Source organism: Zea mays, chromosome 6 (genome assembly GCF_902167145.1).
Source record: "Zea mays cultivar B73 chromosome 6, Zm-B73-REFERENCE-NAM-5.0, whole genome shotgun sequence".
In the NCBI taxonomy this organism is placed as follows: Eukaryota; Viridiplantae; Streptophyta; class Magnoliopsida; order Poales; family Poaceae; genus Zea; species Zea mays.
In genome coordinates, this window is record NC_050101.1 from 159,344,492 (window position 1) to 159,360,485 (window position 15,994).

Below are 15,994 nucleotides of genomic sequence, written 5' to 3' on the forward strand. Positions count from 1 at the left end.
CAGCGTGCATGGGAATGGGACTCGTACCCTGTTAGCGGTTTCAACTGCGGATAACTGTCCTGTGTGACCGGAGATCCCGAGATCCAGGCTCCAGGAAACGAAGCACTGTGAAACCAAGAGCACAAAAGATAAAGAGTCTCATGAGCTGCTGTGCTCTGTCTGTATGGCAGGTTGAGCGATATGCTCTTAATGAAGTCAATGCTTTAAGCAGGGAAATTGTCCTACAGAATTTCCTTAATGATTTCACCTATATGAGCTGACTGTGGGGTCGCAGTCCGGGAGAGAATGGGGTTTTCTCTCTAGTGAGCTCATGAAAAGATATCAAAGGGCATGACCGTAACGCCCTGCCCCGTAAGAGAAGCAGATAATCTGCCTAGTACTATGTGCCTTTTGTGCGAAGATTCTCACACTAGGGTTTGTGGATCAAGGCGTAGTCCTCCGCTTACTCGTGCAGGGTTGGAGTACACTGGGATAGACTTTGGTTCAAACCTAACAAGTACCTCTGCCAAAAAGTAGTATATAAACAGTACGGGAGCTCAATGACATTGATCAGAAAATAACAGTGAAAATGGTGGGGATTGCTGTTCATTTTAGGGGATTTTCCCTTTTATTTTCTTTATTGAAAATATAAGAAATGAAATTAAAAAAAGCAAATATGTGGCCAGCCAACTGGGCCACTACAAGGCTCGGAGGCCGAGCGGCCCAGCCGGCTGGGAGGTGGCCTGGGCACTTCGGTGCCTCTGCCCAAGACCGCAGAGGGGAAGCGAGCAGGAGGCCGAGCGAACGGCTGGGTGGCGGCGGCAACCGCTGCTCCGTTCTCTCCGGCTTCCTCGTTCCACGACTGCAGATCGCTCCCCTCTTCTCGGTAACAGTCTCTCGTTCGGCTCCTTAAGTGGATCCCCTTCCCCTGTACTCTCTCGTAGGGAAAACGCAGAAACTGAGGGCTCTACGGTTCCATCCTATCCACTGTTCCGTCGAGAAATCCTTCGATCTACTCGATTCCGGGTGTCCTGGTCTCGTCCGTATCGTCGGCTGTCTGTTGTTCTCGGTGGTGGTGGTGTGGTGCTGTTGATGTCGTGCCTTGGTGCTGCTCGTTGATTCTCTGGTCTCTGTCCACCGTGGCCTGGTGCTTGGGCTTCCTGCTGCACGGTGTTCCTCTTCTCGGGCTGGTGCCGAGGACGTCTCCCTCGGCTCCGGCAGCGGCTCCAGTATCTCCGTCAACCTCCCGCCGTGCAGGTCCGGACGTGGGCGGCGGAATTGGTTTTCTGGGACAGAACCTCGTGTTCGCTGAGCTGGTCTTCCCACGTAGACAATCTACGTGCTGTGAGTTACCCGTTGCCTCTATTTATTTATTGAATAATTTTGTGCAATCTGCTAGTATTATTTACTTGGGTGTGATTGCACAATTTGTGGGCGGATTATGTGCTCGATGATGATAGCGGTGTAGTGAGACGACGTGACAGTCTGGGTTTTAGTGTGTTGTTATTTTCAGCATTGATATTATTTGTGCCTAGTTATTTCTTACTATTGTGCAAGCTGATTATTTAAGTTCATTATTGTTCCTTAATTCTTATGCACACTGTTTTGATCTTAATATTCATGCTTGATTTCTAGGCTCATAATATTTGATCTAAAACCCTGATTTGGTAAGATAGGACTGTCACGTTAGTCGAGGATCTTTGATCACCCGTTAGCGTTGGAGGGCTGTCTATTACAGCAACCCGCTATTTTGAGAGCAATATTTTAATATAAACAATCATGTTTATTTGTTTAATCTGCCTTCTTCATCTACTTGCCATGTTTAATTTGCAAATGGATTTGAGTAGCTATATTACATGTTTTCATGTCCTGGAATTGCTACTGTTCATTGCTGTTATAATTACATATGGCATTTATCTGAGTTATATGCTTGTTTTATTCGGAATTAGTATATTTAATCTATTTAAATATGTAGAAAGCATGTCACTTATTTCTCTAAGTTTACAACAAAAGGCGCATAACTATTGTGCTATCTTGGTGACAAGATGAAACCCACACTAGAGACAATCACAGTCACCAAAAAGATAAGACAGAAATCATGCCAAATCCATAATATGTGGCATAGATCGTCCAAGACTAACAAGTGCTAGCTTATCTCCTGAATTCAATGTAAAAGGAAGTCTTGGCACATGTTGCGACTAAGAAAACATCTGTCGAAGCCTAGAAAGTGATCCAAGAATTGTTCGCCTCACAAACTCGAGCCTAAGTACCAAATCTGAGATTTGCGCTAACAAATACAGAGAAGGAGACTATGACAATGGCATAGTACATCGATAAGATCAAGAAGTTTACATATGAACTAACCTCAATAGGGAAGTTACTTGATAAAGAAGAGATTATTATATATAAGGCCTTCGTTTAAAAACGACGCCTAAAGAAAGCTTTGGCCAAGAGAAAGACATATGATACGTATGTATAGTGAAATATCAATATGCACCCCCAAATGTAAGGTGTTACTTTGTAAAGGAAAGGAGTAAAGTTGTAATTGTATATAAGAGCAACTCCAACAACTTCTTACATTATAGCTCCTAAAACAAGAAAATTGAGATCATAAATCCAAAAAAAGACAATGTTTCAATAGCTCCTTATAATTTTCCAAAAAAATCCTCACGAGGCCAGAGCTGCACAGCAAGCCACGACCGCTTTTATTTTCTACCATGCCGCGATCTCCACATGGCAATTGTTTTCTACCATGCAGCAAGCCACTGTTGAAGCACTCAAGGCACTCTCTTTCCTTCTCGTTCTGGTTGCCTCGCCACCACTAGCACCCATCATCTCACTAACCATCCACCAATGTGTCGGCCATCCATCTCACCAACCAGCAACCAGGTGTCCGGACGAGGGACCTGAGGCCAACGGTACCGGTACGCTGTGCGACTCATGTCGTCGTCACTCGTCGTGCTGGTCCAAGAAAGTGGATAAAAATGAGTAGAGGTACGAGGAGGAGGCGCGGGAAGGAAGATTGGGAGAAGAGGCGGTGGCGGAAATTACTGCATGCGAGAGGCATCTTTTCGCGCGCGGAGAAAAGGGCGGATTGATAGGGTTCTTTTGGATAGTAGTTTTTTTCACTTTTCCCTAAATAAAAGATTGAGATTAAAAGTATTGGGATCTGTTGGAGATGCTATAAGCTCGACCAATACATGAACAATATGACCGCCAAAACGGTCGACCATTTTTGACATTTGTATCCGGTATTGTCTCGCGTCATCTGAGAACTTCTAAAGGTATAATCTCACTTCTAAGCTCCTGCCTTTATCACGCATGCATTTCTTTGTTCATTCGTATTCAAAGCTTATACCGTCTTAAGGGCTTGTTTGAACTACAGGAGCTAAAATAAAATAACTAAAGTTTAGTCACTTGGCCAAAAAAATCCAAACAACAAAAGCCAAAAGTGACTAAATAGTAAAAAATAATTTTAGTTTGCTTTAGCTCCTAGATCCAAACATGTTGATGTATACTTTTTTTTTCCCAATCCATTGCTTGCTTTTCCATTTTATGACGTACACTTTTCTTTCCCGATCCATTGCTTGCTTTCAAGATTACTCCGTATTGAGATAATCATAGGAATAAAATCTCGTATACTATTTTTCCAATCCATTGCTTGCTTTCAAGATTACTCCTTCATATTAAGACAATCATGGGAATAAAATCGAAAGTTGATTACCAGACCTGCTAGTCAACAAAAGTAGCAAAATACACTTTCACTACCTCCTTTGCTCTGAAATATAACAGGAGAGATGTTGTCACGTTGTGGAGGGTTCGCGGCTCTTGGTGCGAACAACCACGATATTTTTTCCTCGGGTACATGGGTGACGATCTAGTCTTCGGATTGATTGTCGCTAGCTTGGGAAAGCGACTGCGGTTATGTTTGTTTTTTTCTTTTTCCTTTTTTCTTTTAGGATTGGCTATGTGCATTAGACATAGGCCGAAAGTTTATGTACCAAGACTATGTATCATCTTGATGTATCGCTCTTGGTAACCTTTTAATATAAGGCTTCCTTTATCGAAAATACAAGAAATACATATTAAAAATCTATAATGGTACAAGACAACAGATGGAAATACACACGGAATATTTGGTGACTTTATAAGGATTGTATAGAGATAATGAAAAATATAAATGGTCAGTGTTAAAAGATGAATTGAGTAAAGATGAGTAATTTTATTAGTTGCTACTACCTCCGTTCCACATGATTTTGTCGTTTTGGATTTATCCTAAATTAATCACTATCAACTTTGATGTTTCATAAGATCTTACATCATAAACGTAAAATTATTAGATTTATCGTAACTTAAACGATTATAATATAAAACTCTTTTAGTTTAAAATAATTTAATTTAATATATATATTGTTGTCAAAATTTAAATAGTTTGATTTAGAACAAACTTATAAACACAAACTCATGTGGACAGAGAACTAAGTTTACCTATGAAAATTTTAATACTTGTGCAACGTAACATACAGCACATGTTGATGATAGTCATGACAAATAGGAATTGGATCGTTAAACTACTATGCTTACTATAGGCTCGTTGCTGCTACAAGTAATGGAATTCGGTTCGTCATAGAAAAAAATAATCATTTGTGCTACCAGCGAGTCAGTGTCTACATACTATCCCCCGAACTGCCCCCCCGAACTGCGAGCAAAATTTGTAGGGCGTTTGGTTTGAGATATGAGCTAGTCCATCATTTTCTCACTTCTTATTTTTTTGTTTGGTTTGTGAAATAGAATGAGTCGACCCATTACTACTTCATTACTCATAGTTACTTAGGTCCTATTTGGAATTGTTTAAAACAATGTTTACAACAGCCGAATATAGCAGCCGATATAGTTGGATATAGCTGCTGGAGAAGGATGGGGAGAAGATAATCACATTTTAGCGCTAAACGGTCAAATACGCTAATATCCTATATTATCCCGCTAAAACCGCTAAATCTCATATGACTTGGCCGCTAAAATCTCATGGGATGGCTGTTGTGTGTTATGGGCCAAGTGAATTTGGGCCCAAAATCAACTAGCCAAAAGTCCAACCCTGAACCCTAGCTGACTATCTTGCTTCTCTCGGTCTCTCCCCGTTTGTTGCTCGAGCAGCGGCCGCGGCCACGTTACTCGAGCAGCGGCCGTGGTCACGTTGCTCGAGCAGCGGTCGCGGCCACATCTCCAGGCCTGGCGAGCTAAAGGCAACGGACGACGTGCTCCACTCCACTGTGTGCTACGTTGCTGCGTCTATAGTTCTTCGCAGCACTCAAGTCTCTACTGTGTGATGCCACCAACCATTAGTTCTTCATTTTTTTTCTATTCTGCAGTTGCAGTACAAATCGAGTGTATCTTATAGTTCCCTTTATTGGACGATGTTTCTCTTTGCTCGACAAAAAAAACAAATCATAGGTCCAAGCCGATGGTTCTTCTAGATCCCATTGCAAGGCAAAAAAAACTGATGTTTTTATCTAGTAGAGGCTAACTTCATGGTTTTTAAAAATTTGGAAATCTAATTTCTATAAACTAAAGTATAAACTGATATGTTCTTAAAAAACTGGATGCTTTCAAATACTCTTAGTACTAACATGAGAAATATGTTTATCCCACCAAATTTGATGAATGAAATCATAATGCACCATTTCATTCATTTTAAATGTAGTGATTCCTCAAACCAAACACTCCCTTGTTGTCTCGAACGATGGTTCAATTCTGTAGTGACGCAAATTGAGGCACTGCTGTGTGCTGTGAAAAGAAAAACTCTCCACTGTGTGATGCGTCTTTGGCAGCAACCATTAGTTCTTTATTTTTTTTTCTATTCTGCAGTTGCAGTACAAATCGAGTGTATCTTGTGGTTCCCTTTGTTGGAAGATGTTTCTCTTTGCTCGACAAAAAAAAAACAAATCATAGGTCCAAGCCGATGGTTCTTCTAGATCCCATTGCAAGACAAAAAAAACCTAATGTTTTTAGCTAGTAGAGGCTAACTTCATGGTTTTTAAAAATTTGGAAATCTAATTTATATAAACTAAAGTATAAACTGATATGTTCTTAAAAAACTGGGTGCTTTCAAACACTCTTAGTACTAACATGAAAAATATGTTCATCCCACCAAATTTGATGAATAAAATCATGATGCACCATCTCATTCATTTTAAATGTAGTGATTCCTTAAACCAAACACTCCCTTATTGTCTTATTGTCTCGAGACGATGGTTCAATTCTGTAGTGACACAAATTGAGGCACTGCTGTGTGCTGTGAAAAGAAAAACTGACAGAAGGTTCAGATCACCATGAATGTTCATTACTTACACAATACAAAATGGATCGTAATGGTAAATGGTGCACTATCATATTTTCTGTCCCGGATTGATTTCATAGTCTGAGCGTCTATTACGAACTCCGACAACCTGTAATTTGGATCCCAACGGGACTTGGCCAAGTTCGAACTTCAGAAGTATTGATATCTTACCATTCTTTTATCGGCCTACTGCAGGTACACGAGCTCAAATCACAGACAGATACAACGGTCAGTAGATATATGAGCTCATCATAATCGCAGTCATGGGGCTTCCAGATACAACCCGATGAGAAATGTGCATCTAACCCATCTTGACCAACAATATGGTGGATTTGTGGTATCCTGCTGGTTTGCCACTCAGAAAGCCAGCTGGTTTCTGACTAGGATGAAGTGGCATTATCACAATGCAAGATAAGTCACCAGTTAAGTGAAAATCCAGCAGCACCAGCTTCCACGCTAATGAACTTGGAAATGACAACAGGTCAACTTGCAAATACCGGACAGCAGCCAGGTAACAGAAACGGTATAACTTGATCACCCTGAGAGCCAATTGGGCGGATCACGAATGCTTGTGCTGCGACAGACATACAGCACAAGCAAACAAAAAGTCATATGTAACCAAATATTCATATACTCAAACATCATAAATTGTGGGACTTATTTCACAATTTTCTTTTAAAACAATGTTTCTCCTTCAGATGTCCCAGATACATGATGAGAAGCACAAAATCCACCAAATACTAATATCGCAAACACAAACACGCCCTGCTGTAACATTGAAATAGCTAATGGCACTAATGTTAAAACACAATTGCCAGCATATTGCCACCCATTCATGTAACTAGGAATGGTATTTCCTAGTGCAGCCATACTAGTGGAGGCATGGCCTTCACACTAGGGGATGAGAAGGACCTAACAAGCAGGGACAAGTCTCACTACAATGCGAAGCAGAACCAAAAAAACAAGCATATGTCCTACCACCATAACCCATATTTACAGGCATGAAATGGTGAGTACAGAGATATTACAGGTGGCTGACACAACAGACAACATCTTCAGAAATATTTTCTGTCAGCACAGAGTCACAGTCACCGGGGCTCAACATGCTAGTAGGACGGGTACGGGATTGGTTCCCTGGTAGCTCGACGGCTAACATCATTCAGAACAGAACCAAATACACGCCTACTATATTCATATGTACCGTTGCTTAGTCCTCTATTCGGTAACCCACTCGACAGTGCTGGTCAAAAGGGGAGTTGTGAGACTTAACACATAATTCAACATTAACTTGGATTCCAAAATGACCAGAGTTTTCCTCACCTTGAGTGTGCGTGTCGTATGAATGATTTGGTGGGATACCATACCCGGCATTCCTGCCATTCACTGCTGCATGCTGTGGCAAAGGAGTATCACTAGACCTCATAGGTTGATGAGGCTTTGGCTGTGGTACAGAGTTTAACCTAGGAGTTACAGGGATATTGCCATTTAATGAGGGTTTGTCTTGCCCAGAGATCTGCCAAAATTACAGTTATTTCAGAGTTGAGTCTTATACTAAAAAGAATATAGTAATTGAAAGTGCCTCAATTAGTGAAGTACAAAAATATATGGGGATAGGCTCAATCTGAGTCCCAAGTTCCGGCACATACATACATACATAGTAATAGATACTCCTACCCCATCCCTAAATATTTGACGTTGGTTAGTTTAATTTTGAACTAATTAATATCAAACATTTAGGGATTGAGGGAGTATTATATACCATAAAAAGGGACAGTAACATTCAACTATCCAGCTACACTAATGTAACTTATGTAAAATGAGGGAGTAAAAAGAAACGCACCGCAAATCTAAGCGTTTTATTATGAAGTCGAACAAGACCAGAAAATAGCTTAACAGCATATTGGGCAATCTCCTCTGTTTCATACTCAGCAAAAGCATAGCCTTTTGGTCGGCTAGTTTCCTTGTCACGAGGTATGTGTAGGTCTACAACACGACCTACCTGAATAAGAATTTCATACAGAACCCTCTCAGGAACCTTGTCATCCAAGTTACCTATTTAAGAAAAATAACACACAACACTAATATATTATGTCTGGCAACAAAAAACAAGAGGTAGAATAACAAAACGACCACATTGGTTAAATTGTACCAGGGCTGCGCAGCAAGCAATAACCACTATAGGTAGCAGAATAGCATAATATAGACATGAAGCTACTCATATAACACCGGAAAAAGGACTTCGTACAGAAGGAAGCCTGAGTGGAGCAAGGAATAAGCAAACAGGCTGTCTGAGAACACCTGCTAGTTAAACAAAGAACATAACAGATGAGGCTGACACGAGACAATTTTTCCGTATTCCTTACTTGAAAAGGACTGCAAGATCAATATTTTCGCCATAATAAATGATTAAAACTACCTAAACTGAACTGCAACGTGATGGCATGATAATCACTTCAATATCCTGATGTCCAATTACCATCTATGGCACCTCTTGGCCAGTTAGATCTAGATCCAACTATAGATGCAATCGTGGTTTGTTAGGGTTAACTAAGTGAGGTGGTGGTGGAAGGGTAAGTGTTAAATATGACATACAGTTGAATCTAGATCTAACGGATCAAGAGACCTGCTTGCACATAATAGCTGATTGCATAGTAGTTGTTGACTTACTTGTAAGTGATTTATACCTAAGTTCATCTGTCTTCATCACAGGGGAAAAATTACAAGAGAAGACGGCAAGCTCATGCAGTTAACCAAGATAAAATCTAAAAGTTCTGTTTTGGGCAACGGCTCCTGCTATACTTGGATCCGGGAAGGCAATCACCAACCTACATAAGAATCCGGGAGGGCGGGCCGGCCGGAACCTTATCAAAGCACCGTTTCATTCAATTGAACCACAAATCACAAGACTGAGTCCACCAAATGTCCTAGTAGACATAGAACCAGCAGCAGACCAGAGGAGCAAGTACGAAATATCCCGATTTGGGGCGGAAGCAACAGCTCCAGCCGCCTATGAGAGGATAAGCGCGTGGACAGCGACCCCACCAAGGTTAGACTCCTAGGCTCTAACCACCGGACGCAAATCCACGCAACCACGGAAGAAACTGAGGAAAGGGAAACCTTGCGAGGTACTGAACCTCCGCGGGGGTCACCGGGCCGTCCCGGCGACTCGGACCTCGAGCAGTCAAGCAAGAAGGGAGCGCGCGGGGAGGAGGCGAGATCTCACCTATGAAGACGGTGCAGCCCGGGTTCCTTGCCATGGCCGCCGGATCTGGGAGGCGGCGGAGAGACCGCGGGAAGGAAGACACGTTGACGCAGCGGCGAATGCGAGGAGTCGAGACTCGAGAGTCGAGACGGGAAAGGAAAGCGAGCAAGCCAAGCACGGAAGCAGAGTGGCAAGCCGCGAGCGGGAAAATTACTATTTTGCCACTCACATTCTTGACTCCTGTTATTTCTGGTTTATAAGAAACCGATTTGTATTTATTTTGCCACCCACATCTTGACTCCTGTTATTTCTGGTTGTAAGAAACCTGGTTTATAAGAAACCGATTTTTTTTTACCTACAAGATACTAGCTTCTTGATTTTTAATAAATTGTGAAACCAAATTCTATAAATTTAAGCATAAATTGGTACGTTTGAAACCACCTCAGTTTTATAAACCAGTTTTTTTTTAAAATAGTAGTTCCAAACAGGCCTTATATCAATTGTGTCTATAATTCGTGGGATCATCTATGTGTATGATTTATGAGTCTGATGACAATTTGACGAAGCCCACAGGTAATAATGGCAAAATTGCAAATGACTTAGCCAAGCGAGACCATAACATATGTGGGCTAAGGTCGTCTCCAACCGGAATAATTGGATATCTACGAGCTTGTTTTGGGAGAAGAAGATTGGAGGATATTGAAGAGGCTCAAATCCCCTTGCTTGCTCTTATGACTCTAAGCATACCCTTCGCAATAATGTCATCTAGAAACTTTGCTTCACAAAAATAGGATTACAAACGATCTTCTAATTGATTAAGTTGCCATTTAGCGTATTCTCTTCCTTTTATAGTATAATCTCATGTATTTTAACCCTGACTAGACGCTTTTACTCCCCTGCTTATTCTCTATCCTATTTATGTAATCCTCGTTTACTCGTCGTCTCCTATATGAGACGTCTTTTGAGCGTGCAGGTCACAATCACGCGTGCCATGAGGGTGCGAGAGGAGTGATGGTCACAGTCCCACCTTGGAGTTCGTAGCCCCCTCCCCTGCCGCCATGGTGGCAGAAACGCGCGTTACTGGGCTTTATGCACTACTTGGCCATGGCAACTGCGGAGCATGGCTCGGGGCCTGCGGATTTCATGGCCAGCACGATCGAGATTCAACACTGCGGAATCGTGGCCTGCAGAGGGCCTGCACCCTCTTGGCGAGTACACGTACATGACACGACGATGAAATGAGGATTACGTAAATGGGTACAGAACAGGCAGAAAGGTAACAACATCTAGTTATGGACAAAATATATAAGATTAAATTAGAAAACAAGGAGAGTACGCTAAATGACAGCTTAATCAATTAAGGAATGTGTCTGGATCCTCTATATAGAGAGTTTTTCTCACCCCTCTTTATCCATTCTAATACCTTAAACAACAGATTTGGCAAAAGTAAAATATGTGTAATATATTTGAGAGTATAATAAACGTGTACATAAAAAAATTAAAAATAAAATATGTTTCTAATATACATAGTTGTCTATAAAGGATGTGATATAGAGGCGTTACCGGAGAGGAATGAGATATGTAGAAAACAATCTTTTATAAAAGACCCTAAAGGACGAATATAGAGCACGTTGCTAAAGACAATATGATAGGTAGATGATTTCGTTCGATGTAGCATGCCTGCATGGTGGTCCTATTTGTTTAGTCGGTTGGGTTGACAATGCCAAGTGTGTCGATTGCTATTGGAGCCCGATTGCCCAAAGGTGTGGTGACCTCAAGGATAGAGACAACGAAGAGTATAGTGGCGGTGTTTGAACTATCTCTAGCGGTCTTCCCATCCACCATTATATCACTTTTTATTATAAACTTCATTATGTAAACAATATAAGAAACATTACAAAACAATGTTTTACACGTTATATATACTTGACAGCACGACACCCGTTCCGTCGTTCAATCGCAGGGGTGTGAGGTCGTGAGCTCATAAAATCGTTTCAGGCTCTGTGTGTTGTTCTTAGAGCATCCAAAAAAACATTAAAAATGGTCCCCCCTCCTCCTCCAACACTTCTTATTAGGAGTTCTTTGAAAAATAAAACCCTAAACATGTAATCCCTTACCAGAATGTTAATAAATTGTCCATAAAAATATTTGAAACCAACACGTGTGCATCATTGGCCAATGAATGCTAGTATGCTACGCTGTTTGCATGCACATCGATGCCACTGCTTGAGTCACCCCGATGTGCCTGGTCCTGGTGCGGCCGGCCACGGTGTGCCCACCGGCGCCGCGGAAGCCGACGAGGCCATTAGCGCTCAACAGCAAGAGAAAGCGTTGCTGCCTGCAGCGCGTCTTCTCCCCCATGCCGCTCGACCTCTCCACGGTGCAGTGTTCGTGCTGCGTGGCCCCGCGGACAGGTCGTCGTTGCCGCCGCCTAGGGCCGCCAAGATCCGCCTGCATGTCGTGGCCTGAAGTGCTGTGTCGTCGGTCGCCGGCTCGTTGGAGTCCATACAACTAGCCCACAGGGATTGGGGAGATTTGGCCTCATGCAAGGGGAGAGATCAGCGAAGATGCGTGAGGGCGAAAAGATTAGAGAAACTTGTTGGAGATGTTGGAGGGGAAAAAAAATCCGTGCGAACCGACCGCAACAAGCAGTGTGCGGGAATTAGTCTGGATTGCTTTCGCGTGGCGGTTAGAGTTGTACCCTGTCTCTCTATGTAATGGGCCTAGATCTAGATACCCTTAATATAAATGTATTTCCCAACCCAGTTAGGGTTAGAATTTTCCCTCCAATATGGTATCAAAGTTTTCAGCCTCCTCCCTGGCCGCCGCCCTCCCCTAGCCGCCGGCTGCCCACCCTTCCAACTGTCGGTGCCCTTCCGGCCGCGCTCCTCCCCCTCTGCTCCCTCTCGTCGCGCTGGTTCGCGCAGGTCCGCAGCCACCGGGGCGCCGACTCGCCGGTGCGGCGCCGCCCAGGTTGAAGCTCTATGGCCGGATCCCCGCCTCCCTCGCGCGGCTCGACCAGCTCAAGTCGCTCACCCTCGCGTGGCTCAACCAGCTCACCGGCGTGATTCCCATCGAGCTTGCCACCTGCCGCTTCCTCAACTCGCTCAGGCTCTCAACCAGCTCGATGGCCTGATCCCGCCCTAGCTCGACGGTGCTCACGGCCGGCATGCGGCAGCTCGACCCACCCCCATCTCCTGCTGCTCGCGATCTCCACCGCCCGGAATTCGAACCAGGCCACCCACAGACCAGTCCACTACAGGCTGTCGGCCTCCGTTCGCTCCTCTGCGCCAGTCATCGCGCCCCTGCGTTGCCTGCTGCCGCCCACACCCTCGGCGGCCATGGACGCGCACGCGATGGACTGCACCATCGTCGGCGCAGCCGCACCCCTTGCCCCTACTGGTGCAGCCGCGCGCCCAGCTACGCCCTTGCCCGCCAACCTCTCCTCGCCCAGCGCTGCCACCGCCGGCGGCCTTGTCCCCTCCGGGCTTGGCCTACCGGGCTACCCGGCGTCCCTTGACGCCCTTACCGGCCTTCTATCACTGACCCACTTCCCCAGGAAGCCTCCTCCAGGGTTCTCCACCACCCGTCCACTCGTTGTCGACGCCACCTGGACTTCCGTGGTGCCCCAATCTTATCGGACGGTTGGCGCAAGCACAGCTTGGCTCGATTCCGTTCACAACTCCATATTTCTCTTGTTTAGAAACGACTCCGTCGCCATCGTCTATCAGATTGGAGACTCTTTGATCCTGCGTCGCCGCTCGTGCGATTCCAATTCAAGCGACTCCTTCGATCGTCGTCGTCGTGGTGGTGAGGCCCGCAGTCCACCGTAAAAATGCATGTTCCTGTTTAATCATCTACTAATCTTCTTAGCCCTAGTCGTCATGGAGGTTGATTTATCTCTCGGTGAGGACGCTGCTCCGGTTGAAGATCGTGATGTCGTCGGATATGAGGATGTTGATTTCAACACACAGTCTCGTACCATGGAATGTGTAGATGCAGGGATTCATGCAACTCATGAAGGGGATCACACAGCTCAAGTAAGCTCACGTAGTTTGTTTGATCGCTTTTTTGTCATATAGTAGATAATGTATGACACGGGATTAGGTTATACTACAGGTGGCTAATAAATTTTTGCATATTTCAATCGCTCCTAAAGTTGGAATGGCTTTTGAATCTGGGGACAATGCTTATGAGATGTGTAACAACTATGCTAGCAAAATTGGGTTCAGCATTAGAAAGAGCTCCTCAAAGCTACGACCAGATGGTACTATATATCATAAATATATAGTTTGCAGTGCCGAAGGACATGAAAAAACTTAGTCATCAAAAGGCACGACGGACGGGATGTGGTGCTTCGCATTCAGCTTGTTGTCAACAGAGAGGGAATTTAGACAGTCAATAAGGTTGTACTTGAGCATAATCATTATCTTGCTAGTCCAAATAAGAAGAAAAATCTAAGATCCCAACGACATGTCTCAGAAGCAGATATAAAGCTAATAGGCCAGATACAGGAAGCTAGAATGAGGCCTGCCCAAGTGTATGAGTTCATGAAAGAGTTCTATGGAGGAGCCGACAAAGTGCCATACTCAAAGATGGATTGCAATAATGAGATTGGTCATGAACGCAAGAAGTACTTAGAATCCAATGACGCACAAACACTATGTAACTACTTGAAGAATAAGCAGCGTGAGGATCCAACATTTTTCTATGCAGTTGATATAGATCAGGAAGATGGACCCGATAAAGGTCAAATAGCTAATTTCTTTTGGGTAGATGGCCAATCTATTATGGATTATGCATGTCTTGGTGATGGTGTGTCATTCGACACCACATTTCAAACTAATAAGTTTGAAATGCCTTTTGCTCCAATCCTTGGTACCAATCATCACAAGCAAACCATACTTTTTGGAGTTGTGTTGCTATTTGATGAAACAATTCCATCATTTGTATGGCTATTTGAAAGTTTTTTAACAGTAATGTCTGGTAAGCACCCAAGCACAATTTTCACTGATCAAGACGCAGCCATGGCAGGTGCTATTGCTTATGCATTTCCAACACAAGCCATTGTCTTTGTATATGGCATATTTATATTAATGATGCTAAACATCTCATACATGTAATTAGTAAGCATAAGGAGCTTCTGCCTGCTTTTAAGAGTTATGTCTATGAGGATAGATCAGAATATTACTTCAATAAAAGTGGCATGATTTGTGCGGGAGTACGACCTCGAGGACAATGACTAGATGGCGAACCTTTATAACTTGAGGGGGAAATGGGCTATTATCTACCGTGACTCTTTTATAGCCGACATAACCTCTACTCAAAGGAGCGAAGGCATGAATAATGTCTTCAAGAAAAGGTTTCGTAGGAAACTAGGTCTTTCGGAACTCCTTGTAGATTGTGAGAAGGTGTGCGGCAATCTTCGTGAAAACGAGGTGAATGAAGATTTCCATTCACGTCGTAAGATCCTAGTTACTTACAACCCAAATTTACCTATGTTGAAGACTGCAGCTGAATTATATACAAGGAGAATGTACTTGGAGTTTGAGACAGAATTTAAAGATCAATTTGTATTAACTGGTCAATTGTTAAAGATTGAGGGATTGATCTTGACATATATGGTTACACATATACAATTAGACTAAGGGGCAACAGTTCTGTTCAACATTGAAATATGACCATCACATGTTCTTGCAGAAAGTATGATTTTATAGGTATGTACAAAAATTCTAAACTATGATATATTTTTATGATATAGTTTGATGAATAATGTCTCACATATATGTCAGGTATATTATGCAAGCACGCCCTCAAAGTCTTCAACAAAAAGGATATTTTTTATTTGCCATCGAAATATATACTCAACAGATGGACTAAATATGCGAAAAGCAGATTTTTTGTTGAGAAACATGGCCTCGAGAAGGAGAATTTGACAACTCAAGTTGCACGTATCTCACGAAAGGCGACATCTATTGCATTGAAGTGTTCTTTATCTAAAGAGCTTCTTGATGATTTGGAGAACGCCATAGATAAGCTAGACTTGGATGCAAATAACTCTATATTGAAGGTGCAAGAAAAAGATAATGAAGTGCCTCCAGTTTCAGCTTATTGTTCTTCAGATACATTAACAGGTAAAATATTTGTCGGTGTTTCAGACACGCGAGGTCCGTCAACCGACCAATGAATTTGTTGCTGCGTGCCCCTGCCCAGATGGGTTGATGCAAGATGGAACACAAGCGGGGAAATGAGGCTTATATTATCTTGCACCGGGGTGCTCGTAGTAGGGGTTACAAGCATCGCGAGGGAGCGAGGGTGAGAGCGAGAGAGGGAGAGAGTCCCTATGTGCGTTCGTCTCTGCCTATCTCGTCTACCCCGCGTCCCTGCATTCCCCCTATGTCAACGTCCTGCGTCAACGTGCCTTAGGAAGGCCCTGAACATCCCCCTTTATAGATACAAGGAGATGCCTAGCTGTA

General features: G+C 43.3%; 2 protein-coding genes across 5 annotated transcripts; one reads left to right on the top strand and one right to left on the bottom strand.

Moving 5' to 3' along the window:
* Window positions 1-6,165: 6,165 nt before the first annotated feature.
* Window positions 6,166-9,743, bottom strand: LOC100193321 (uncharacterized). Of its 3 annotated transcripts, none has more exons than NM_001367021.1 (4): window positions 9,540-9,691; window positions 8,157-8,368; window positions 7,637-7,829; window positions 6,166-6,890 (listed from the first exon to the last, which is right to left on the bottom strand). In NM_001367021.1, the coding sequence occupies exons 1-4, from the start codon at window positions 9,571-9,573 to the stop codon at window positions 6,799-6,801; spliced, it is 531 nt and encodes a 176-aa protein (NP_001353950.1). In that variant the 5' UTR covers window positions 9,574-9,691; the 3' UTR covers window positions 6,166-6,798. The 3 variants fall into 3 exon arrangements, with proteins under 3 accessions (NP_001353950.1, XP_035815274.1, NP_001353951.1); XM_035959381.1 differs by having other exon boundaries at window positions 6,270-7,556; window positions 8,316-8,368; window positions 9,540-9,743; NM_001367022.1 differs by lacking the exon at window positions 6,166-6,890 and adding an exon at window positions 6,967-7,556 and having other exon boundaries at window positions 9,540-9,689.
* Window positions 9,744-11,780: 2,037 nt separating this feature from the next.
* Window positions 11,781-15,625, top strand: LOC103630385 (uncharacterized). 2 transcript variants are annotated; one of them, XR_002262902.3, is made up of 3 exons: window positions 11,781-13,558; window positions 13,638-15,235; window positions 15,311-15,625. XR_002262902.3 is itself a non-coding variant. In XM_008651440.4 (3 exons), exons 1-3 carry the CDS (start codon window positions 12,860-12,862, stop codon window positions 13,839-13,841), a joined length of 834 nt encoding a protein of 277 aa, XP_008649662.2. In that variant the 5' UTR covers window positions 11,781-12,859; the 3' UTR covers window positions 13,842-14,492. The 2 variants fall into 2 exon arrangements, 1 of the variants encoding a protein (XP_008649662.2); XM_008651440.4 differs by lacking the exon at window positions 15,311-15,625 and having other exon boundaries at window positions 11,781-13,328; window positions 13,398-13,558; window positions 13,638-14,492.
* Window positions 15,626-15,994: the final 369 nt, after the last annotated feature.